This window comes from Physeter macrocephalus, chromosome 18 (assembly GCF_002837175.3).
Source record: "Physeter macrocephalus isolate SW-GA chromosome 18, ASM283717v5, whole genome shotgun sequence".
NCBI lineage: Eukaryota > Metazoa > Chordata > Mammalia > Artiodactyla > Physeteridae > Physeter > Physeter macrocephalus.
Genome location: NC_041231.1, coordinates 89,082,079 through 89,106,176, shown reverse-complemented (window position 1 = coordinate 89,106,176; position 24,098 = coordinate 89,082,079). Strand labels below are relative to the sequence as shown.

At 41.2% G+C, this 24,098-nt stretch overlaps 1 protein-coding gene across 1 annotated transcript in view; it reads right to left on the bottom strand.

The window, feature by feature from the left end:
- The window catches only part of GPLD1 (glycosylphosphatidylinositol specific phospholipase D1), a 49,156-nt gene that overhangs the window by 11,226 nt on the left and 13,832 nt on the right, over positions 1 to 24,098 (bottom strand). The window contains exons 4-15 of the mRNA XM_028478617.1: positions 22,328 to 22,425; positions 21,720 to 21,830; positions 20,888 to 20,936; positions 20,196 to 20,250; positions 14,326 to 14,433; positions 14,071 to 14,098; positions 13,829 to 13,968; positions 10,942 to 11,007; positions 9,226 to 9,349; positions 7,081 to 7,217; positions 4,782 to 4,968; positions 1,331 to 1,441 (exon numbers count right to left, since the gene is read on the bottom strand). Coding sequence (XP_028334418.1) covers positions 1,331 to 1,441; positions 4,782 to 4,968; positions 7,081 to 7,217; positions 9,226 to 9,349; positions 10,942 to 11,007; positions 13,829 to 13,968; positions 14,071 to 14,098; positions 14,326 to 14,433; positions 20,196 to 20,250; positions 20,888 to 20,936; positions 21,720 to 21,830; positions 22,328 to 22,425 — 1,214 coding nt within the window. The remainder of the gene's footprint in view (positions 1 to 1,330; positions 1,442 to 4,781; positions 4,969 to 7,080; positions 7,218 to 9,225; positions 9,350 to 10,941; positions 11,008 to 13,828; positions 13,969 to 14,070; positions 14,099 to 14,325; positions 14,434 to 20,195; positions 20,251 to 20,887; positions 20,937 to 21,719; positions 21,831 to 22,327; positions 22,426 to 24,098) is intronic.

The following is a 24,098-nucleotide window of genomic DNA, read 5'->3' as shown; positions in this document are numbered from 1 at the left end:
GGCCTCACACTGTTGTGGCCTCTCCCGTTGCGGAGCACAGGCTCCGGACGCGCAGGCTCAGCGGCCATGGCTCACGGGCCCAGCCGCTCCGCGGCACGTGGGATCTTCCCGGACCGGGGCACGAACCCGTGTCCCCCGCATCGGCAGGCGGACTCTCAACCACTGCGCCACCAGGGAAGCCCCAGAAACTGTCATTTTTATCTTTGCCTCCCCAGCATCTTGCTCCGGATCTGCCATCCATAATTGTTCAGTGTATTTGAAGAATGACCTACTCAACTCCCCACCCCTTCAAGGCTGAGCTCAGTTTCTGGCTTTTCAACGAAGCCCTCCCCCGGCCCAGCCCATTATTTCTCTGAACACTAACACGTTGTGTCAGTACTGCTTACTTGCCTTGGGATGCAGACTGTGCTGTTACCGTGTTACGAACTAATTCTCAGTTCTCATCTTATAACTTGCCTGTCTCCATCCCTACTCCTTCTACATGCATTTATTTTCCATAGTGAACCAAGGACTGAGTACACAGTGATGGATAAGACCAACCTCTCTCCGCCCCAAAAGCTGGCCAATTGGCAACTGTGACACCACAGCGTGGGGAGCTACAAGGGTGCAGCGAGCACAGGACAACGAAGTGTCTCCTGAGCCAGGGATTAGATCACACTTCCTGCAAGAAGTGACATTTCACCCCTACAGAAAAAAAGGGGAGAAAGGGCTTTCCAGGTGGAGGGAGCTGGATGAGCAGCAGTCCTAACGTGAGGGCACCTGCTGGGTCTGGATGACAAACTGTTCACAGGACCAGAAACAGGGTGAGGAGGGAGAGGAAGAGGTGAGCCTGCAGTGGGAGAGGGAAACGAAGGGCCTTTGACTCCACTGTCACTCGCGGTGCCCGGCTACGGCGGGCAGGACTTGTGGGAGGAAAGCCCTGTGGGCCAGGACCCAGGATCTCTGCTCTCGGTAAGGAGAGAGGGAACCCGTTGGGCTCCTTGCATGAGAGGAAAGATCCAGGAAGTCACCTCCCTGCTGTGATGACAGGACGCTATGGATTAGCTGGAATTTCTGCCTTCCCTATCATTCAGCATCCCGGGGGAGCGGGGAGGAAGAGGACAGTACCTGGTGGAGTGCCACCCGTGAAGTCCAACTAAGGCCAGGGAGGCAGGAACAGGAGCTGCCAGGTAACCGGAGTCCCATCAAGGACCTGAATGGGGGACTGGGATCATCTCCCCACAAAAGCTCTGCCCGGCACCCCTGCTGCCTGCTTTCCTCCAGAGCCTCCGCTCATTGTCTCCTCCCCTCCCGCCCCATCCACCACCATGCCCCCCAGCAGCCTCCTTACTGTGTACGTGAGCTTCTCGGAGCCCACTGAGGGGGCCCCCACGGCCAGGTCAGGCACGCCGTCCTTGTTAAAGTCCAGCACGGCCACGGCAGAGCCGAACCGACCTGAGGGCTGAAGAGGCACCAGTTACTTCCCCTGGGCTGAGCCACAACCTCCAGAAGAGCACACCTGACTCCCTGGGGGACCCCACCCAGCACCCCAGGACCGAGGAACAAAACTGCAGCCGCCTGTAACACATCCATGACCCACCAGATGGGTAGCTCTGCCCTAAGGATGTTTTTGGCTCATCTGTCTGCCCCGAGGGGAAGATGAGGTGCCGGAGAGAAGAATGTCGGTTCTTAAAAGTTCTAGGTTTTCAGAAAATGGTCTGGTGTGTATCATGCCCCACGTTAAGGACCAGACTCCTGTTGGAAAGTATCCAAGATACTAATCACATAACAGTAGCTAACATCTGTCGAATACTCAGGATGTTCTAGAGCCATGCTGTCCAGTGCGGTAGCCACTAGCTAAATGTGGCTATTACTTTAAAATTACCTAACATTAAACCAAAACAGTTTTTCAGTTGCACTGGCCACATTCAAATGCTCAAAAGCCAAAGCACTTAGTAGCTCCCAAACTGAACAGCACAGCTTTAAAGGATCTCCATCATCACGGAAAGTTCTATCGATGACAGTGCTGTAGACACTAAGCATTTCATTAACGTACATACTTTTATTACTCCTACTTTTGTGGTTTACAGATGGAAAATTCACTCCATTCAGGGACAATTTTCTTCCAAGGTGGATTTTCTAGATCTTTCATCTCCTACTGTCTAGAATGAGCCTAGACCTAAAAATAACTCATGAGGTCCTCCTATTCTTTCACAACTTATCTAACAATGAAGAAGAGTCTTGCACAAGTGATGCTTGCAACATAACACACATGACCCAGAACCCACATCTGTTATTTGTTGGCTAATCTCTCTATACCTGTGTGCAATGGCATTTGAGAACACAGCCCCTTTCTACAAGACAGGAACTTTATAAACGAGAGAGGACTGCCCCGGGACACAAGCACATTGGGGCAGTATGGCGACCAATGAGTAGGGGTCCCTGCCAACTGAAGATGGGTTCGTTTCATCACCACCAGCTTTACCATCAAGCCCTCCTGCAGGGTAACCATCATTCCAAGAAAAGCACAGCATTCTAAAAGTAGGCAAATGCTTATCTATCCTAATCTTCCACTTTATAGACAAGGACCAGAGAGGTTAACTGCAGACCAGGGATGAGTACAGGATTCCCATCCCTAGCACATGCCTTAATCTGGCCATCTTCCAAATTATCAAAGATCACTGGGACAAGAGAGCATGGAGCTACCTCCTTCCTCACCCCAAGTGTCTTTGAGAGAATTTCTCATCCACAGGAAGCAGTTGCCTTTCTTATCCCTTGTCTACAGGAGACCAAAGGATTACACTTTTCACCACAGTCTGACAGGGGAATGGCTTGGTGAAGAAAGAAGTAACAAGAATGAATTGATTTATTTTGGAACTTTCTCATGTGGTGTCAGAAGGTTCCAGAAGATGCTGTCCCTCTGGGACTGTGTGACCTCCTACACTGGTCATCAACTTAACACCTTTTGGACTCAGAGGCTCCTTCCATCAGAGCTTAAACTAGATTACATGGACTTCCCTGGTGGCGCAGTGGTTAAGAATCCACCTGCCAATGCAGGGGACACAGGTTTGAGCCCTGGTCTGGGAAGATTCCACATGCCGCAGAGCAACTAAGCCCGTGCACCACAACTACTGAGGCCGTGTGCCACAACTACTGAAGCCCGTGCGCCTAGAGCCCATGTTCCGCAACGAGAGAAGCCACCGCAATGAGAAGCCCGTGCACCGCAACGAAGAGTAGCCTCCGCTCATCGCAACTAGAGAAAGCCCGCTCGCAGCAACAAAAACCCAACGCAGCCAAGAATAAATTTATTTTTTTTTAAACCTAGATTATAAACCATTGGACTTTTCATTATTTAAAGTATGTTCACGTGCGCCATCTTATTTTTTCACAGCATTAACTCCACAGCAAACGTTTTAACAGTATGTCTGGGGCAAGAAACCATCTGACCCCAAATTCCCCTGGTGCTTGATATTTGGAGCTTGCAGTGTCACCAAAGCCCCCATACTTATCTGTGGCTGGTAGCAGGGCTCTGTCGGCCCCTCTTTGTTTATTGCTCATGTAAGGACTAATACCAAAGACGTCAGGGAGGAAAACCCTCCTGGTCTCTAGTGCTCCCACGAGGAATTCATGCTGCTTCCGTGAGGAACATCTGTACAGTCACTGTGGGACTCCTCTGGTGGTGAATAACGACTCAACGGAATGAAACCTGAACAGTCTGGAGTTTAGTTAATAGCAGTTTACCAGTGTTGGGCTTCCCTGGTGGCACAGTGGTTAAGAATCCACCTGCCAGTGCAGAGGACATGGGAAGATCTGGGAAGATCCCACATGCCGTGGAGCAACTAAGCCTGTGCACCACAACTACTGAGCCTGCACTCTACAGCCCGCCAGCCACAACTACTGAGCCTGCATACCACAACTACTGAAGCCCGCGCGCCTAGAGCCCGTGCTCCACAACAAGAGAAGCCACTGCAGTGAGAAGCCTGCGCACCACAACAAAGAGTAGCCCCTGCTCGCCGCAACTAGAGAAAGCCCGTGCACAGCAACGAAGACCCGATGCAGCCAAAAATAAATTAATAGGGCTTCCCTGGTGGCACAGTGGTTGAGAGTCCGCCTGCCGATGCAGGGGACACGGGTTTGTGCCCCGGTCCGGGAAGATCCCATACGACGCGGAGCGGCTGGGCCCGTGAGCCATGGCCGCTGGGCCTGCGCGTCCGGAGCCTGTGCTCCGCAACGGGAGAGGCCACAACAGTGAGAGGCCTGCGTACCGCAATAAATAAATAAATAAATAAATAATTTAAAAAAAAAAATAAATTAATAATTTTTTTAAAAAAATAGCAGTTTACCAGTGTTGGTCTCTTAACTTTGACAAGTATGCCATAATTACGTAAGAGGTTAACACAGGGGAAACTGGGTCAAGGGTACGTGGGAACTCTCTGTACTGTCTTTACAACTTTTCTGTGAATCTAAAATTCTTACAAGATAAACTATTTATATTCAAAGAAACACACCAAACGAGGTTTTATATTATCAAGATATCACATTCTCATTGGCTACTCAAAGCCACTAAATAGTATGGGCGTTTCTGGAAGGTATTGGACTAAACACTCAAAGTTAATGATAGAATGAGATTAATGACGTGAACATGCTTTTAAACATGAAAAGTACTGCACAAATGCTGGCCACCAGCTGTTTGTTACTATCATTATTCTTGCTATTGGTCATTAATCCCGGAAGAGTTTGCCGGGAAATGCGGGCAGTGGCTTATTGACACTAAAAGGGAAAATATGAGATGGGGGCCTCACCTGGAAACCCTCCAGGATCGCATGGGCCTCCTTGTCTAGGTCCAGGTCGACGAGGGGCAAGCCCAGGTCGTTGCCATAGATGAGGTACACGCGCCCCACGTGGATGTGGCCGGGGCAGCTGTAGCCTGGGGCGCCCATCACCAGGTCACCGTGCCCATCCTGGTTGAGGTCAGCCGAGGTCATCGCCCTGTAAGGAAGAAGAGGGAGCCCACTGCATTGTCTACTGAGAGCTCTGAGTAAAACTGTCTCCTGCTCCTTTCCTTTCTGGATTCTAGAATTTAACTTCCTCTCATGGATTTTTCCATCCTGTATGACTGTTGTGAATATTCACCTCTGAGGTTATACTGTTTGTGTGATTCAGCCTTGTTCTCCAGCAGAAAAAATAACAACAAAACTGGACAAATCAAGGCCTCCGGGCATTTCTGGACCATATAACCTGAACACATAAAAAGCATCCTCACAAAAGCACCTTGTCCTACATGCAAAACCCAGAGCAGCCAAAGCACAATCCCAGGCTCCACCTGAGAACAGAGAGGAATTTCGCCATCAGCCAATGGCACAGGTTATTTTACAATCGGCTCAACTCATTTCAATTTGTTACCCGATCAAAGACAAGTTTGTGGTAAGTAGACCGTTTTATTTCTACCATAGCTACATAGGGTGGCTTACGTTGGAAAAAATTCAATGCCTAACAGGTTTAGTGGATGTTTCTAAATGAGAATCCATGACCTACCAGTTACAGAGCTGGACACATTGAGTCAATGGTTCAAATGTCTCTGGCGGGGCTGGAATGATCAAAAGTCATTTATTTATTCTGGTTCTGATGGCCACATAAAAATAAATAGCAGAACAGAGGAAAAAGAGAAGAGCAGTTTCTAACGGGTGTAACGCCTGGTGAACTGGGTCAGATGCACACCATGGAGACACTGCTGGTCTCTGCACTCCCGAGGCTGGACTCTGGCCAGTAATGGCCCCCAGGAAGGACCTCTGTGCTGCCCCCCACCCCCGCCCCATGTGGCAGAGAGCCCAGCAGGAGGCCCCCATTTGGATTTTCAGGAAGGCAGCCAAGAAGAGCTATTCATTATTCACAAATGAATGGCCAGTAAAGACAGCATTCACCACCCCCCGACCCCGCCCCGATTCCTTGTGCTGGAGCTGAATGCATTAGCGGCCTGAAGAGGAAGGGCTGTCAGTATATTGTTCCAAGGGAAATGCAATGTTATTTGGATTTAAAAAGTGTGGTTTAAAAAGAGAGGTTTTACAAAAACCTCCAAAAAATAGTCACTTTTATATCCTTGGGCTCAGTTTGGTTGTGAAACTGAGTCCCCCTAAAACCAAGTTCCCTTACCGAGTTTATGATTAATCTTTCTATCCAAAACTTTATTCCCTTTCTTGTCCCCTCCGACCTCAATCCTGTGCTAACTGCACACTAATCAACCAGAGTCAGATGACTACAACAGCTGTTGTCGATAACATCGTTAATGTACTAAAATGGCTGTTGTAGATATCATTCACGTACAAACTCAGGTTGTTTCTCCAGGCCAAGACGAGCTACCAGATCCCCGAGCCATGAACCACCTGGCCAGAGAATCATAAACCGAAACATCCTGACCCCTGACAGTATGATTAAGAGATGTCACAAGACGATGAGTGATCCCAGCTTCATTGGCCTCCCCCTTTAAAAACACCCCTAACTCGAAGACCAAATTGGAGTGGACCTGAGGCTTGTCTCCAACTCCCTTGCTTGGAGCCCTGCAATAAATGCTCTACTTTCCTTCACCGCAGCTCGGTATCAGTAGATTGGCTTTGCTGTGCATCGGGCAAGCGGACATGAGTTCAGTTTGGTAACAGTTGATCTTTAAAACCAGAGGAATCCCTAACACTCTCTTTATAAAATTATTGTGGTGTGCTAGGCTTTTGCCTTATGAAGTTATAATAGTCCAGTCACCATAATAGCTACCTGCTTTTATCTTTCTAACGTCATTAGATGCCAAGATAGCTGTAATAATCTATCTCTGACAACACTGAAGCTTTACAAATATTCTATAAAGTAATAGTTTATTGTTGTGGTTATTTAATAAAGTAAAAGTTATTTGTATTTAAACATATTTTTGACCAATTTTAAGGAGATAATTTTATCTTCACCAGAACTTAACCACAAAATTACTGTTTTTGTTGATGATGAATTGATTGGAAAATAAAGTGCTAACAGGCACCATTTTAAACATTTGTGAATGACTGCTTGAAATTAATACTGATGAAAACGTTCAGGAATTAGATAAACTCATACGATACGTACCAACCAAGCCTTGTGTAGGGAAATGACAAGTAGTAAGATGCTGAGGGGCTAGAAACATACTTCAGTGACTGAGAGCTGCCAGTAAACATTTCCTGTATGCTCCTCTCCAAAGACTGGTACATGAAAGATAAGGAACCCTGAAATAAAATGATTACAGACAGAAAAGGACACAGCATAATCAACAATGATACCGCTTCCTGCCAAAAGCATTAGACTTTAGGAAACAAGTTTTTACAAGTGCTGAAAAATAACTTATCGATTCCTATCAACAAGTAAGATGACTTAAGACTGGCAATCAGGAGAGTGAAATCACATCCCAAGTGTGTGCTCACAGATGGGAGTTATAGCCCTAGAGGTCAGGGCCATCACGGAAAGAAAGAGTCAGCTGGGATTAACCTAAACCAAGTCAGGATGGTCTATTAATTTGCAGAATGTAACTGAACAAAATAATTGTTATGAACTAAAGTTTTTTTTAAGATAAGTCCATTCAAATCTAGAACTGTAATTATATTTGTGTGTGTGTGTATATATATATATATATATTTCTTTTTTTTTTTCCCCCAAACAAATGAACTGAAATACCACCAGGAATGCTAGAAACCCTCCCAACAACACTCAGATTGAGAGGCTGCTGGATTTGCTCTGAGTCCCAAGAAACCGGGCAGGCACGAGGGGTCACGTGCGGAGTGCTGGAAGCTGTATGCGAGAGAAATGAGGGGACAGCAAACCCCTCAGCATGGGATGCTGAATTGTTCTTAGTGCAGTTACTGCAGAGACACAAATACAGACTGCAGTGGCCCTGAACAACCTGGCCAGGCACCAGATCCATGCAAGTTCAGGGAACACAACTCGAAATCCACCCAGGGGTAACATAAGCCCAAACAAGAATTCCCGGGCCTGCCCCAGAGCAGAATCAGCTCAGAGCCACGGGACAGCCCTGGACAGCTCAGGCTCCAGAGAAGTGCAGGTTATAAGGGCCCTGCAGGAAGGGACCGTGCCTTCCGTTTCTCCAGCCTAACACCTCTGGCAGGCCATCCACAGATTGCTCATCTGCTGCCCAGCTCTGGTGTCCTCATTCATCCAGGAAGCACCATGCCAGGTACCACCCAGGCCTTGGGAATATAAAGTCCTTCTCTTACACAATTTTCCCTTTGCAAAGGAGACTGATCCACATAATTGCAAGACCAAATGAGAGTTGCTTTGACAGAGTTTCCCAGGTCTAGGCGTGGGTACATAATTTGTAGAACTCATTGCAAAATGAAAATGCAAAGTTCTTTGTTCCCAAGTCATTAAGAATTTTAAAGCAATGACAGAAGAGCATTAAACCAAGTGAGGCGGCCTTCTGTGTGACCATGCAGGCTGCAGACCTGTGAAGCAGGCCCTGCCCGGGCCCTCGCCCAGCTCACAATGTTGTCTAAACCCTTCTCCCGCCCCAACTCTCGCAAGTACCTTGTATCCCTTATCTTGTGTTCCAGGCAAACAAGACTATTCAGCTTTCCAAACATCATGAAACTTTCCCAACCCACTACCAGAAATACATGCTCACTGATGAAAAACCATCTAGTATTCAAGGCCTAACTCAAATGCCACCTCCTCCATGAAGCCTTCTCTGATAGTAGGGATATAATTTTTTATCCTCATGAGAAGCTATGTACCCACCCCCACCCCCAATCATAGGATTTGTTGCATTCTACTCACAAATGGTTATTTTTGTATTTATCACCCCTATTAGACTGAAATTTTCTAAATGTCAGAGGCTATTTCCCTTTCATCTTTTATCTCCCTGGTGGAATGACACTTAAGATGATCTCATGGAGGAACTTCATATGCAGTGGTGTCCCCTTGGTGTCGGGCCTTACACAGTGAGCCTACAATATTGCTGACACACTTTGCCTAAGGACAGAGCAGGACTGGCCCCACGGCCACCTTGGGCTCCACCTGGCTTGCCAAAGGCCACTGAGGTCCAGACTCTCCTCATAGGATGTTTCTGAAACAAGCCAGACTTGGAGGCCAAGGATACTTGCCAGCCTGGCTCATGCCCAGGTGACTTTCAATGAACGATTAAACAACCAGCGACTCTACAAAACGCGGTATCACAGGAAGCAGCAGGTGCCTGTCTCTCCATTAAAAGCCGAAAATTCTTACCATGGTCCAGGAATCCACACTAAAGAACACTCCTCGTTTGGTATAGTTTATATTTTTTCCAATATCTTTAGTTAGGGCTGCAGTCACGTTTCTATGAAAATCATTTTTCTGTACTTTTGAGCTGCTGGAAAGAGAGGAATAAACTGGTTAAGACTGAGGAAATAGCAACTCCCTCTGAATAACTGAGTTGAAAACTATAGTCAAGTTAATCACAGGTTAAAAGGCCATAAAATTTTAACGTCTCCAAGTTAAAGGAACAGCAACACAAAAAACAAAATTTTAGGAAACCTTTTATAGGAGATTCCACAACATCTTTTAATAAACACATTTCCAAGGTTGAAAAAGCCTGTCCTTACAAAAATAAGTTCTATGAGCGTATAAGTTTGAATTCCTTCCAGATTAAAAAAAAAAAAAAAAAAATCAAAAGTCAACATTTCATACAAATGGCCAAGAAAAGGTCATAGCTGTTCAGGAAACCAGTATGCAGGTGGACTGATTTATCCTTAAAGACATGCAAGAATTAATTATACAATAAAAATACATTTTCAAATTCATATGTTTTAACCAGTCTACCAATCAGATGCCTAAAGAAGCCAGACAGGTTTCAGAAATGCTTACAGTGGAAGCTGGGCAACAAATGAACAAAGGGGGCCCGCATAAGATACCAGCCAGTGTAGGGATCCCAACAATCTAGAGCTTGCAAACCCAACCTAAAGGCGTTCAATTTAATTAAAACAAAACTTACCTAATTCACATAAATTAAAAAGTGAGGGCTTACTGAACACTTTTTGCACATTTTCAATTCTTTGGAAGCTCCGAACTCTCTCTCACCTTAGCATCTTTTATTGCAATGCTCTCTTTTTGAGTATCGGACACTTGCTCACCCTAAATATCTTGGTTGAAGCATCAGTTCTTCACAGGAAGTCTCCTGTGACTGAGTTAGGACACTCTGTGGTACATCCTCAGCACCCAACACTTGTCCTTCCTAATACTCAAGGGTATTTACAAGTTCTTGTTCAGAGCCCATCCACCTGCCATCCTCTGAGAGCAGAAACTGTTTCTGTCTTGTTCACAGTGAGGTCTCTAAATACCTGAACTAGTTCCTGGCACATAATGATGAGGAAATATTATTTTATAATTTGTACTATTTTATTGTAATTGTATCATTAGTAATAATATTTATTAGGATTAATATAGTTATTAAATGCATGAATGAATGGTTGGTGGTTGGTACCCGAGTCCAGCAGGGAATACCACCCCTTAGAATACAAAGCAGATCCTCTGGCCCTCTTCCTCAGAAACTAACTGAGAGGACTTCTCCCCACCCTGTCTTGGTGATGATTACTTTTTCAGGGTGGAATTTGGCCAAACTTTATGAATAATAACAATAATGATGGTGATAATAATAATACTATTAACTATCATTTACCAGTTAATGATCAACTTACTAATGTGCTAATTGCTTTACATCCATTCTCGCACATAATCCATACCATAATTCTGGGAGCATGGATATGTATTTATACCAGCTTGCCAAAGGAGAAAGCTGCAGCTCAAAAAATAATTAGGCAACTTGTTTAAAAATCACACAGCTGTAAATGGCAGCCCTGGAATTTGAACCTCTGTCTACAAAGCCCATGCTTTCAGAGTCTGCTGAGCACCCCTCTGAGTGAGTGAGATGTTCTTTTTCTATGAGCCATTTCGGAATCCACTTACCCGTGGGTATTGTTTTGCTGGCTGCCACATGAGATAAACAGAGGGTTCTCAGGTAGGTTGCAGTTACTGGGGAAATAGTCAAATGAGTTAGGCAGTTTTCTACCTTCTTTTCAAGCATGAATTTTTCTGAGAATCAGTATAACATTTCAAACCACCTCCAAAAGTCTTCATGCAGAGGTATTATGACTTAGCCAGGCAGGACTGGTAAAGGGCCTGAGTCCTACCTGATGAGGGTGGATAAGCAGGTGCTATTACGGTAACACAGGCAGCGCCACACGGCTGGTCACCCTAGACTCACAGCCTTCCCCTTCCCTCCCGATTCCACCTGCTGAGTTCTCCCTGCTGACATGAACCATCTCAGAGTTAGAGACGGAAAGAAACTGATTCCCAACTGGGCCACCTTTTGCCCATCTATGCTCAATGTTTTAATTTCTCATTCTCATTCCTTTAAAAACAAAAACTTATAAACTAATAATTAAATAGGTAACTAAGTATCCCTTTCTACAAGTGAAAAGGCTGCGGATAGAATGTAAGAGGTGAACTTTCTCCCTAACACTGAACAGAAGCACTAAGGGGGTGGGTATCACACTGTAAGAGTCTCTTCCAGAATGAAGACGATTCTGAAGCAGACAAAGCTTTGGAGGTCACTGAGGGAGTTTCAGGGCAGCATGAAGGAAGTATGAACCTGGGGCAAAAGGACTGGCTGCTGGAAAAGGAATTCAGAAAAGAGGTGAAAGAAGCTGAAGGCAAACTTTTCCCATCAAAATCTTTCTTAGGGCCAGCTTTAAGCTGAGGAAAAGGTTTTTCCTCAAATTCTCTTTTCTGCACCACCAGGATTTAGACGGCAGCCTTACAAGATTAGCACTACAGTTACAAATACTTTTTGAGTTAAGTAGAGTTCTGGCTGGGAACGTAACTACCATTATTTCACTGTTTCTTTAGGAAAATATACTATGAGTTTCAAGTAACACAAATTTGCTTTGGAAGATCACGTATTAGTAAGTTAAGAAGTGGTTATAATGTGAAAATACGTATGCTTTTCTTTCTGTCATGAGTTTGTGTTGTCTTTCTTTGGCGCATTCTCCAAATTTCCCATAAAGTTGCATAAATTCTGATGAATCTTTCTTTGCAAATGTCTATAAAGATACAATCAATTCATGGAATTTTCTGCCTTGATAAATTAAGACAGATCAAGAGACAAGAAATCTGTTCTTTCTCAGTTATCTCCTCCTAATTAAAGGATAAGTTCCAGCTACATAACTTTCCTTAGCTATGTTGGACAACTGAGCCAAAGACAAACACCAAAATTGTTTTTCCAATTTAAGGATCAATACACTTGGACTTTATAAAACAAATAAATGTAGGTCATTCACTCTAACACGGCCATGTGTTATGAATCCCTCCAATATAAACTTAACTGTTTTCTAACACTACTACTAGTAGCCCACATTTATCAAGTGCTTACTGTAGGCTAAACCCTTTACATGAGTGATCTCATTTACTCCTCACAATAGCCCTATGAGAAAGATAGAATTATTACTGCCTACACTTCATGCATGAGGAAACTAAGACTTAGGGAGATTTAACAATTTGCTTGGGATAGCTCAATAGAGAGTGACACGTCTCTTAAATTCCAAAATTCATCCTCTCTACAACTCACATGGACTGAAACACCCACAGCCATACTAGAGCTTGGGGATTTTAATGAAGGTTAACTTTCACTATTAAAAGTGCTATTTATATTGGATGGTTTCCATCTGCCACACTGTTACTTGCCGAGTCTTAAAAGCAAGGCTAAAGTCGAATTTATCAAAGGGAATTTTGTTTCAAATCAACACAATATATATAATTGTGTTGTATATATACACATATATATATGTTGTATATATAATATAAAACAATATATAATTATGGTTAGCATTTTTTGAATACCAGCAAATGTTTTAAGGGCAAAGGATTATCATCCAGTCTGCACTATTCTGGAGCTGTGCTTATACAGGCTCCTGAACTTATAAAGCCCAACCCTCCTATGATCCTCACCCAGAGGATCCCTCAGGGAACCTTGGCTCCCTCAGGCCATGAACAGATTCTGTGAGACCCAAAATGTCTACTACAGCTGGAACTGGGGACAAGACCAGTCTACCCTGGTCTACACGCCATCTGAGTCTCTGATGGACACTCGTCCTAGGTGTGCTGGGGAGGAACAGAAAAGGAGCTGGAGGTTGAGCAACTGTCCCATCTGGGCTAGATGTCAAATTCCAACAGAAGGCTGAGCTTTACAAATGCATTCATTTCCGATTTCATCTTGGAGTGTGGGGGTTAGGTGAAGTGACCTTTTAAACCCTGGAGCCCTGAGAGCTCGATCAGGTGGAGAGGAGGATGGCCACATCCACTGCTGGAGCTTGGGGAGGCAGACACCCCATCCCACAGCATGGGGTCTCCCAAAAGAAACAGATGCAGTGCAGCTGTGGAAGCAGATTCCTTCCCACCTGAGCCATTTCTCCCAGACCACAAAACTTACAATATCTACCTCTTCATCCCTAAGACAGGAGAGACATCAGCAAACCTAAACAGATGGGAGCTAGTCGGAGTTTTGAGAAAATAGTTTCCATTCTTTTCCTTCCTTTTTTTTTTTTGGCCATGCCACGTGGCATGCAGAACTTCCCCAACCAGGGATCGAACCCATGCTCCCTGCATTGGAAGCACAGAGTCTTAACAACTGGACCACCAGGGAAGTCCCATTCTTTTCCTTCTCGATTAGAATAGGATAGCACTTCATGAGACTTTCTTGTTCTTCATTTGATCAATTGAAAAACCTGAGAGTTATGTTGGGGACAGGGTGGCAAAGCAGGGAGTGATTGGAAGGAGAAATAGAGTAAGAATTCACCTGGTCCCATTCTTTAACATGAAACTTGTTAGACGGTAAATATTAGTGGACCAAAATGCCATATCATCCAGTCCTCCTAGGAAGTATTCTTGAAATTGTTCCACCAAAAATGGGGACTTTCTAGAATAAGTGGGATAAAGCTGTGGCAAAGAGAAAGAAAAATAAGTCAATAAATAAATGAATCAAGTGCTTCTCATGGTATCTTTATAACGCTTTAGATTTTGAAGAATAAATGCTTTTACCTTGGAAATAGCTAACATCTCACCATACCTGCAACATAAGCAATAATTTTGACTGTGAGCTGTGGTTTCCACAAAGAAATGAGGCAAATTAATGAAGAAAAGATTCCAGCAACATATATCCACTATCAAGCAACTGCCTTTGAACAAGCAAAATCCATAAGTCCAATATCCACTCTCAGAAAACTAAAACTTTGGAAAGTGTGTTAAGGAAGTCACAATAAAATCGACTGCAAATATTCCTCTAGTTACACTTACATTTCCAAGAACTGAAGGTATGAACAGTCAACAATGGCATTTTTGGTGATGACTGCTCGGCCATAGAGTTTCTTATAAATTTCCAGGAGATCTTCAACAGGCACATACCTGAGAAAAGCATTAGAATAAGAGTTGTTTTGATTCTGAAGTTGAAGATAATAACAGCAGCAGTAGCAGCTACCAGTTATTCCAGGATTATTATGTGCCAGACACCATGCAAAGGGCTTTACATTCATTATTTATTTAATCCTACCAACAACCCCTAGTGCTTAGCGCTATCATAGTCCTACTTCACATACAAGGAAACTAAGGCACAGAAAAGTTCAATAATTTCCCCAATGCTGCAGAGCAAACTGGTACCCTAATCAAATATTTATACAAAGATAAGTAACTATAAAATATAAAAAGAATGTTTAGTTTTGTGAATTCAGAGTTCAAGGAGCAATATAAAGTATTTTTATTCTTTTGAGTTGAATTACTCTCAAGAATCATTGTTTTAAAAACACCAAAAATGGCTCCTTACCCCAACATCTTACTTTCAGAGTACATAGTGGAAGGTAGTAAAAAAAAGAATTCTAAGTCAATCTTTTGGTTTACAGATATTAGTTATTTCAGTTGGAAGAAGAGCAGCATTTTAAAAATTAGATTTATATTGTTATCTTTTATCTTTATTTCAAAAAACCTTAGAATATACCAGACAGAAGTCACAACCAATAAAACCTGATTTTAGTATATTTATAAGAAGGAATCTATTGAGACTTCCATTTTTTACTTCACAAGTGCACCAGAATGGTCCTCCCCATAAACATAGCTTAAAACGCTAGACAAAATAACAAAAATATTTGTTTAGATGAATCACCAAGCTATCAAGAAAATGAAATTTTTCCAAAAGCCAAATACAAATTGAAACTGGAAACTTTGGGAGGTAAGCGTGTAGGAAAGCCAGCTTTTGCCCTGGAGACATCTGCTAAACCTGCGAACCTAGGAGTTTTCTGTTTTGCTTTGTTTGTTTGATAGCTGTGTGGTATGCAGGAGACAGGAGATAAAGTATAGGAACCACCAAATACCAAAAGTGGGCCTTCTCAGAGGAAACTCCTCATTAAAGGCTATACCTTCTGCATGAATATTAGCTAGAAGTAAACTCAACATACCAACAAGGACAGCAAAGAAACCCGCCTGTCTTCATCTTGGCAAAGGATAGAGAGAGGGAAAAATATCTCCCCTGAGAACTGGTAACAACTACGCAGCCCCACAAATGTTTTGTCTTTCATTCATGCCAGCTGTGTAGTCAGAAAAACTTCAAGGGTTGAAAGTAACTTAATGTGGTCCCAGGTTGTGCCTTGAGGTAGCATGCAGAAGGCAAGACAAACCTTCTCTGGAGAAATGCAACTCTAATGCAAGTCTCGAGTAATTCAAGCACCAGTGAATATAACCCAAAGAAGACAAGATCCCCAATGACGCACAATTTGAAATGGACGTCTAATCCGGTGCAGATGACCTTGTGTGGAGAGTTAGGGGGAAACCTCATGTCAGTGCTACCACCACCTCTTCCTGGGACATCCAAAGGCCAGCTGGCCTCATCTGATCTGGGAGTGACTTGTTGGTTTTGGGCCTCCCTTAGCTCTAAGGCAGATGGACCAGGGATGGGAATGGGCAACTTGCCAAGCCCCCAGCTCTACTTCCTCTTTGTTCTGTAAGCACTCCTCCCAACTCTTAGCTCTCCATGCTTAGGGGCTGAGGCTGGGACTGAGGGATACAGTTATGTCACCTGACTGCTTAGTAAACATTTGAAGAAAAAACAAACAGCAAAAAGTAATTACAGTAATATCTGGTAAAGCAGACTTGAAGGCAATAAGTATTGTGAGTTATAAAGAGTCACCAGATAAAAAGTTCAATTCACTAGAAAATTATAAGACTTTAAAACTCGAATATACTTAACAACATATCTTCAAACACATGTATGGCAAACTAACTACAAGGAGAAACTGAAGAATTCAACCATCACGGGGGAGATTTTTAAACAAATTTCTCAGTAATTGTTAGACCAACCAGATAAAAATAGTAAGACTATCTTACTTATAGCTTACAAATCTTCTGATCTGAGCAGTACATTTAATAAGCTTGAGCTAATAAGTATATATATAACATTAAATCAAAAACTGGAGAATTAACATTCTTTTCAAGTACAGATGGAAAATTGATAAAAATTAATCATATGCTAGACCTTAAAATCAAGACTCAAATTTCACAGGAACTGAAGAAAAGTAAAAGGAAGAAAATAAATATGGGAAAAAATAATGAAAGAGAAAAAGAACATATAGTAAAGAGGATCAACAAAGCCAAAAGTTTATTTTTTTTAATAAAACTGAAAAATATTAGACATGATTGTTTAAAAATATAAGAGAAGGCAGGATAAAAAACATTATGGATAACAAAGGAACATAGGTACAAATAAAACAAGAAAAAAACATAAGACATTATGAACTACCTTATGCCAAAATGTTTAAACACTTAGACAAAATGGAAAAGTCCTAGAAAAATATAAAGCTCTTTAAGAAGAAACTGAAAAACTGTATAGTCCTAAAACCATTTAAAAAGTGTTTTGAGGGCTTCCCTGGTGGCGCAGTGGTTGCGCGTCCGCCTGCCGATGCAGGGGAACCGGGTTCGCGCCCCGGTCTGGGAGGATCCCACATGCCGCGGAGCGGCTGGGCCCGTGAGCCATGGCCGCTGGGCCTGCGTGTCCGAAGCCTGTGCTCCGCGATGGGAGAGGCCACAACAGTGAGAGGCCCACGTACCAAAAAAACAAAAAAAAACAAAAAAAAAAAAAGTGTTTTGAAAGTCCCTACTTTTTAAAACATCAGGCCTAGATAGCTTTACAGACAAGTTCTACCAAACATTCAAGGAATCAAAGTTAAAATCTTACACAGACTTCCAGAAAATAGCAAAGAAAGGCACACTCCCCACCTGATTTCATGAAGCCAGGATAACTTTAATAGTAAAACGAAACAGGGATAGAAGAAAGGAAAATTACAGTACAAACTAACTCATAAAAATAGATGCAAAAACCCTAAACAGTGAGAAGAGATGAAACAAATATAAAAAAAGATGATATAGCTTTGCAAAATTGGCTTTGTGCCAGGAGGTAAAGTTGATTTAATATTTGCAAATAGATTAGTATAATTCACTAAATTAACAGATTAAGAAACAAATAACTATCTCAACAGATGAAGAATAAGAGTTCAATACACATGAAATTAATTTATAATAAAAACTACTAACAAACTAGAAATAGAAGGAAACTTCCTCAGTTTGATAAAGGACACTCCCAAAAATCTACAGCAAACTTGATGAAACATTGAAAGCATTTTCTTTACAATAAAGAACAAGAAAAGCATGCTCAATATCACCACTTCTATTGTACTGGAAATACTAGCCAATATGATACAGCAAGAAAGAAATTATGGGTATAAAGACTGAAAAGGAAAAGCAAAAGCCACAAAGACCCAACACAGCCAAAAATAAATAAATGAATTTCAAAAATTGTTACAATTTGTAGATTATGAATTGTGAGTCCATTCAAAAGAATCTCCTGATAATTAGAATAAGATAGCTAAGATATGTTGCTAGATACAAAATCAAAATTAGAAAGTCACTTACATTTCTTTCTATACACCAGCAATCAATTAGAAAATACAATTGTTTCCAAAAGTTACCATTTATGGTACTAAGTCTAATAAAATGTGTAAGACCTTGATGGAAAAACTTATAAAATTTTAGAGTCATTAACGACAACTTAAATAAAACATATAGCATATTTTTGGATAAGAAGACTCAATATTGCAAAATTGTTAATTTTCTTCCAATTGATCTCTAGAGTCAATAGAATTCTAAAGAAAATTCCAACAAGATTTTTCTTGGAACATGGCAACTTGATCCTACCAAGAGCCAAGGCAAGAGAATGGACAAGGTACACTTGAAGAAAAAGGACAGGTTGGGAAATCAGCCCTAATAGATGTCAAAATATATTAAAGCTGTTGTAATTTTAAAAATCAGTATTGCTCAGGGAAAGTCAGTTAGACCAACAGAACATGATAGAAAGCCCAGAAACTGACCCGCATAGGAACTTTAATTTATGTCACAGAGGGCATTACGGATCAGTGAGGAAGGCCAGACTATTGATAAATGGTTCTGAGACAATCGGTTATCTCTACAGGAAAAAAGTAAAATTTCTGTCACAGAATATACAAAAAACTAACTCCAGGTAAATTAAAGATATAAAGTTAAGAAATGAAACTATAAATGATTTAGAAGGCTACATAGGAGAATAACCTCATTCCCTCAAGGTATGTCTTAAATAAGACATCAAAAGTACAAATTACAAAAGAAAGGATTGATATATTCAACTACACTAAAATTAACAAATTCTGTTTATCAAGATACAACGTAAGTAAAAAGACATGCCACAAACTATGAAAAGATATTTATAACAAATAAATGATAAACGGACAAAGATTAGAAGCCAGAATATACAGAGAATACTCAGAAATAAAAAGGACAACCCAACGGAAAAATAGGCTAAAAACCAAACAACAGGTTTTCACTTAAAATGAAATACAAACAATCGATAAAATACAAAAGAATATTCAACTTCATTAGTAGTCTGGGAAATGCAAATTAAAACTTTAAGGAGATACCACTACACACCAAATAGGATAGAACAATTTTAAAGCTGGACAACACCAAGTACTGGAGAACACACAAGAAGCGGAACAAAGCTGATGGGAGTACAAATTGGGAAGACCATTTTGAATGACAGTCTGGGATTATTTACTTAAATTAAACATGCATAAGCCCTACAGCCCAGCAATCCCACTTCTGGTGCCACTTGCTTGAAAGACATTCCCCTCTGGTGCAAAAAGACATGCGCAAAAAAGTACATAGCAACACTATGTGTAAAGCAAAAACACTTTACACTACTTACACATCCATCAATATTAGAATGAAGTCAAATCATTTTGGTATATCCACTCAATGGAGGACCATATGGTGGTGAAAATCAAGGAACTACAGCCGAACATATCAATATGATTAAATGTCAGAGAAATAATTTTAAGCAAAAACATTTTTAAGTTTAATTACATTAAATTCTAATTTAATTTAAATTTAATTTTAAGCAAAATACATGCTGTGTAATTCTATTTATCTAAAGTGAAAACCCATATAATATTTTGCATATGGATATAGCTACATGTAGTAAAACTATAGAGAAAAGCAACTAAATGATTAAGAAAACCTAGGGTAGTGATTACATCTGGTGGGAGAAAAGGTGATGTGATAGAGCAGGAAAGACTTGGAGCTTCTAGATACCAGCAATGCTCTACTTCTTAAGCTAGGTGGCAGCCACACAGTGTGCATCATCTTATTATTTTATTTATAAAAATACATTATTTTATATGTTTGGCATAATTCACAAATTTTTAAAAGAATCTACTTAGGCTATTTTTTTTTTTTTTTTTTTTGCGGTACGCGGGCCTCCCCTTGCTGCGGCCTCTCCCGTCGCGGAGCACAGGCTCCGGACGCGCAGGCCCAGCGGCCATGGCTCACGGGCCCAGCCGCTCCGCGGCATGTGGGATCCTCCCAGACCGGGGCGCGAACCCGGTTCCCCTGCATCGGCGGGCGGACGCGCAACCACTGCGCCACCAGGGAAGGGAAGCCCTACTTAGGCTATTCTAATCTTTAGTTTTACTTTTCAAAATTTATGAATGCAGAAGGCTCCTAATTACACTGCAAGCTATATTTCCTAAGGAAAAAACAGTCAAGCTCCTAACTGCCAATTGGGTATCACACATTTAAATGTACATTGCTCTTACCAGTGCCGTGAGAGGTAATTAAAATTAAACTCAAACTGGCTCAACACGTCTCCTCCTATGAGAAAAATATTTGCATCTGGTGAGTTAATGACAACACATAGCATGCTTCTTTGAACACAAATTTGCACAATCCAGATTATTAGTTCTTCACATTGTTATACGTGTCTATTCATTGTTTTAGGTATAAGCACGTCTTTAAGAAAAAGTGATCTTTTAAAATTTTAGTGAAACATATGAATTAAGAAAGAGTCACCCATATAACCAAAAGGTTTTTTACTTTAAGAAGGACGATAAGGGTTCTTGTAAATAAACACCACTCACCAATACTTTGTATATTTAAAGGTAATTTTCTATAGAAAAAAAAAGATGGAGTTTACCAATTTAAAGCTAAAGTATTAGGAGACACTAGGCAATGAATTTAAATCTGATTTAACAAGCAATGCTTTTCTAAAATAATGACACAAATGATAAAATGTAATGGGTTTTTTTTTTTAACCAAAGAAAACATGCAACTTTACAGAAGTACATCTCTATGTGAAATGAGGTGTTCCTGTACTCCAAACAAACTACAATATTAAAATAGAAAGCTAGTGGCAAGAGATTAAAAAAATACACATTTAAGGTACAATAGTAACTGCAAGTGAACTATAACTAGGGCAAAAGAAAATCTGGTAAATGTAAATAAACAGTACCGAAATCACCAGCCAGGTGTGCCTCAGAATAGGAGCCATGAAAATCAATCTGAGGAAAAAAAGAGACCCATTTGGTATATCTCACAAACTAAAGCCCACAATGAAGTGAGTAGTGAGGAGATGACAGCCTAACCCAATGATTGTTGAGAATGCCTAGTGGATGGACTCACTTTTCAAAGAAACATTTAATTTTATTGCTTTATTTGTTAAAAAATGATATTGGCAGCTGAGTTGTATACTTAATATCTTGAGACAGATAAAGCTACTGCAGACATTTGCATCGAACAGGATGCATGGAAAATCTCTACTAAGTGCAAGTTTAAAGTTGGTACAGAATGGTATTAATATCAATGAATGACCAGAGGGGACTTTCAGAAGCTAAGTCACCAGGTAAGATCACAATTTTTAGTGGTGATATGGCATCCTCATATAGAAAAGTAAGAAGGAAAGAAAACAAAAACATGTGAACTTACTTTTAAATACGGTAGAACCAAGTTGTAGGTATTTATACCTTTGTTAAGAGGTACAGCTTGAATAAAACATACAATTTCTCAAATACTGTTTGTGACTAAAACAGAATATCACATCCATCGCTGTTTTCAGTGCACATTAGTCATTCTGCCCACTTGGATGAATTTATCCAGGAAGCAAGAAGAGTAAGAGGAATGAACAGGAAAGATGGAAATCTAACAAATACCGCGTTGGGCAAAGTCTTGTTTCCATGTGAATCTGAATAACCTAAAGTTTTCCTTTTCCTAAGACGGTCAGTTTTGGATCTTGGGTATGACAGCATCACTCCCATAAAGCTATTAACCTAAAGATATGTACTCACGGCTCCCATTGTGCTAAGGAATCCTTGTTCAATACCCAGGCTATGCCAGCTGACATCTGCCACCATGTGAGAGGTAATTCCAAACAAGAAAGCTACCAATTTCTCTGTGTCCTGCCAAATGAGCAAATTAGAGTTGTGTGTGGGGGGGTTATTTTATAACAATCTTATTAAAGGATTAATACAGATGAATTCATTTCCATCATTGAGACTTAACAAAAAAAATCAGAGACAGGTATATTGTAGTTTCCCAAAAAACACAAAGGACTTTTTGAAATGTTTTCGAGTGCCTTGGAACTGCTTTCAGATTAATTTACTATTAGAACAAAATGACCAAGTGACATAGCCCAAACTTTAAAAGCATCGTTTATTTCAGATAAAATTGAAGGTATAAATTTCAAAACACAAACACAAAACCATCATTTATTCAGGTATTAACTAGCCATCTACTATGTCCCACCATGCTGTGTTTGGCCCTGCAGGGCACAAAGATGAGCAGCCCTCACAGAGTCTGGGGTGGGGTTGCGGGTCACAAACGGGGTGAATGTAGGAGCAGAAAGGCAGGAACTTGGCAGGAACTGAGTATCTTTAGGGTTAGAGGCTGTGCCTACCTTATCCCAGGGAAGGGGGTAGTTCTCCCGGATATAATGAATGCTTGCATTAAGAAATGGAGTCCAGTGAGTGACCTCTGACACTTCATGGAATTGTCCTGACAAAACAAAAGCAACCCTCAGAATTCCTCCTTAAAAAGTTGGACATTCTCAATCAAATCTTCCACCACCACCTGATGTGTTGCTGCGTCCCTTCGCCTTCCCTCCAAGCCTCTTATTTTCCTGAGTCAATGTTCCAAGGAAGCCTCTAGAACAGAAGGGCCAGTCAAAAGAAAAAGGAGCCTTAAGAGGGGTGGGATAGGGAGCGTGGGAGGGAGACGCAAGAGGGAAGAGATATGGGGATATATGTATATGTATATAGCTGATTCACTTTGTTATAAAGCAGAAACTAACACACCATTGTAAAGCAATTATACTCCAATAAAGATGTAAAAAAAACAAGAAAAAGGAGCCTTAACTGCTCATAGCATCTGGAAACAGCTGGGCTGCAAGAGAAGCTGGAAGTGTTTAAGTTCTGTGCCCTAAAGCTAAGGAGATAAGTTGTCCTTTTTTTTTTTTTTTTTTTTTTTTTTTTGGTTTTGGGGTTTTTTTTTTTTTCAATCTTCTTTTCCATCACAGTCAGCCTCCCTAACAGCACAAAAGACAAAAGTAGATACCCCAAAGACTTTCAAGCATTTGAGTTTATAATATTTTTAAATGGGGTGTCCCATATGCCTCTTTATTCCCGCAGGAGGGGTGAAAAAGACAGGAACTGACATCTACTCAAAACCTTCAAATGCCAGATTCTTCATGGAGTGTCACATGTCACAGGGGCCATCAAAAGCAAAACTCCAGAGTCAGATCTCTCAGGTCAACTTTTTTACACTGCTGTTAAACTAAAAATAACCTGATCGGTTTTTGTTTAATTGAAGGATAGTTGATTTACAATGTTGTGTTAGTTTCAGGTATACAGCAAAGTAATTCAGTTATACATATACATCTTTTTCAGATTCTTTTCCATTATAGGTTATATAAGTTCCCTGTGCTTGATACAAATGAACTTATTTACAAAACAGAAATAGACCTACAGACATAGAAAACAAACTTATGGTTACAAAAGGAAAAGGGAGGGGGTTGATAATTTAGGAGTTTGGGATGAACAGATATACACTATTTTATATATATATATATATATAAATAAACAACAAGGACTTACTAATCAGTTTTAAATCATTGATTTCTCGGAAAATGATTTTCAAAGAAGTTGTAACTAAGCAATCTGATTTCCTCCAAGTTTTCCTAGAGATAAACTTACCATTCCTATTCTACAGAATACAGCAAAAATCCAGAATTAAGTATAGCAGTAGCTCTTTTGACAAAACTTCATTTAACCAAATTGCCAGATTAACCGAAGCTCCTTGTTCCCTCTGTAAATCATTATGGACTGGAAGCAAAAGAAAGCCACATCCCAGGACTGCTGGATGCTGGCAACTGGTAGGCCACTGTGCATGGGCCCAAGCATCTCGGTCCCCATGGCTCTGTTATAGCTTACGGTAGGTCAGCCATGTCTGTTTCTAATCCTGTTTATTAAGTCAATTGTCCTTGTTACTATGATGATAGAATTTAATTAGGTAAATTGATGAAATATGAGTTCAAAAAGTGGCTTCTTTGGCAACTAAGTATCTAAGAAATTTAAGTCCTTTCGAAAGATGCAATGAAAGTGAATCACGGGGCTTCCCTGGTGGCGCAGTGGTTGAGAGTCCGCCTGCCGATGCAGGGGACACGGGTTCGT